We start from the raw sequence: 805 nt of genomic DNA on the forward strand, positions 1-805 counted from the left end.
TCTTGGTCTTTGCTGTATACTCAGCAACCTACTATTCTGCCCAGCAGTCAGCAAGTATTAAATAACTAACTGACTTCCATAGGTAATTTTGAGCATCTATTTTTGTTCCAGGCTATGTGCTAGATGCTGTGGATTCAAAGTTAAATAAGACACAGTCCTTTCCCCCAAGGAGTTCACACTCTGGTTTGGGATACAGATGTAGAGACAGTTCTAGCATGGTGATATAGATGTCATGTTTGGAGAAAGCAGTGGGTGCTGTGGAATCATTGAGGAAGGGTGCCCAAACCAGCTTGGAGCAGAGTGGGGAGAGAAGCTAGAGAAAGCTTTCCAGAAGAGGTTATGCTTGAGCTGGAGTTTTAGGGTGTGAAGATGTGTGTATGGTGGGTGGGTGGGGTGGGTGGAAAAGGTAATTCTAGTCAGAGGAAAAGATATAAAATGCCACGGCACATTCTAGTGTTGTTGGGACATGTGTGTGAGGGGACTGGGAGTTAACACTGAGAGGTAAGACAGATAATTAAGGCCTTTAGATGCTACAAGTAAGTAGTTTAGAGTTATCCCATAGAAAACTGAGTACTAAAAAAAAAACTTTAAAGAAAGAAATTGGATGGTAACATGCATTTTATTTCTCCGATTACTATTAGGCCCAAACTTTAGTTGCCACAGATGCAAATACATTGATCACTAATCTCTGCACTGTGCCTGGTAGGCAGAATCCTCATGACTAAATACTTACCAGAAAGATAAAGGGCTTTGTCCACCATGTACTCCTCAGCAAAGCGAATGTGACAAAAATTCTTTTTGCTCT

General features: G+C 41.5%; 1 protein-coding gene across 1 annotated transcript in view; it reads right to left on the reverse strand.

Moving 5' to 3' along the window:
• Positions 1–805, reverse strand: part of ENOX2 (ecto-NOX disulfide-thiol exchanger 2) — a 173,958-nt gene that overhangs the window by 50,366 nt on the left and 122,787 nt on the right. Inside the window, exon 5 of the mRNA XM_015567897.1 lies at positions 734–801. Within this exon, the coding sequence (XP_015423383.1) occupies positions 734–801 (68 nt within the window). The remainder of the gene's footprint in view (positions 1–733; positions 802–805) is intronic.

This window comes from Myotis davidii, unplaced genomic scaffold (assembly GCF_000327345.1).
Source record: "Myotis davidii unplaced genomic scaffold, ASM32734v1 scaffold900, whole genome shotgun sequence".
Classification (NCBI taxonomy): Eukaryota; Metazoa; Chordata; class Mammalia; order Chiroptera; family Vespertilionidae; genus Myotis; species Myotis davidii.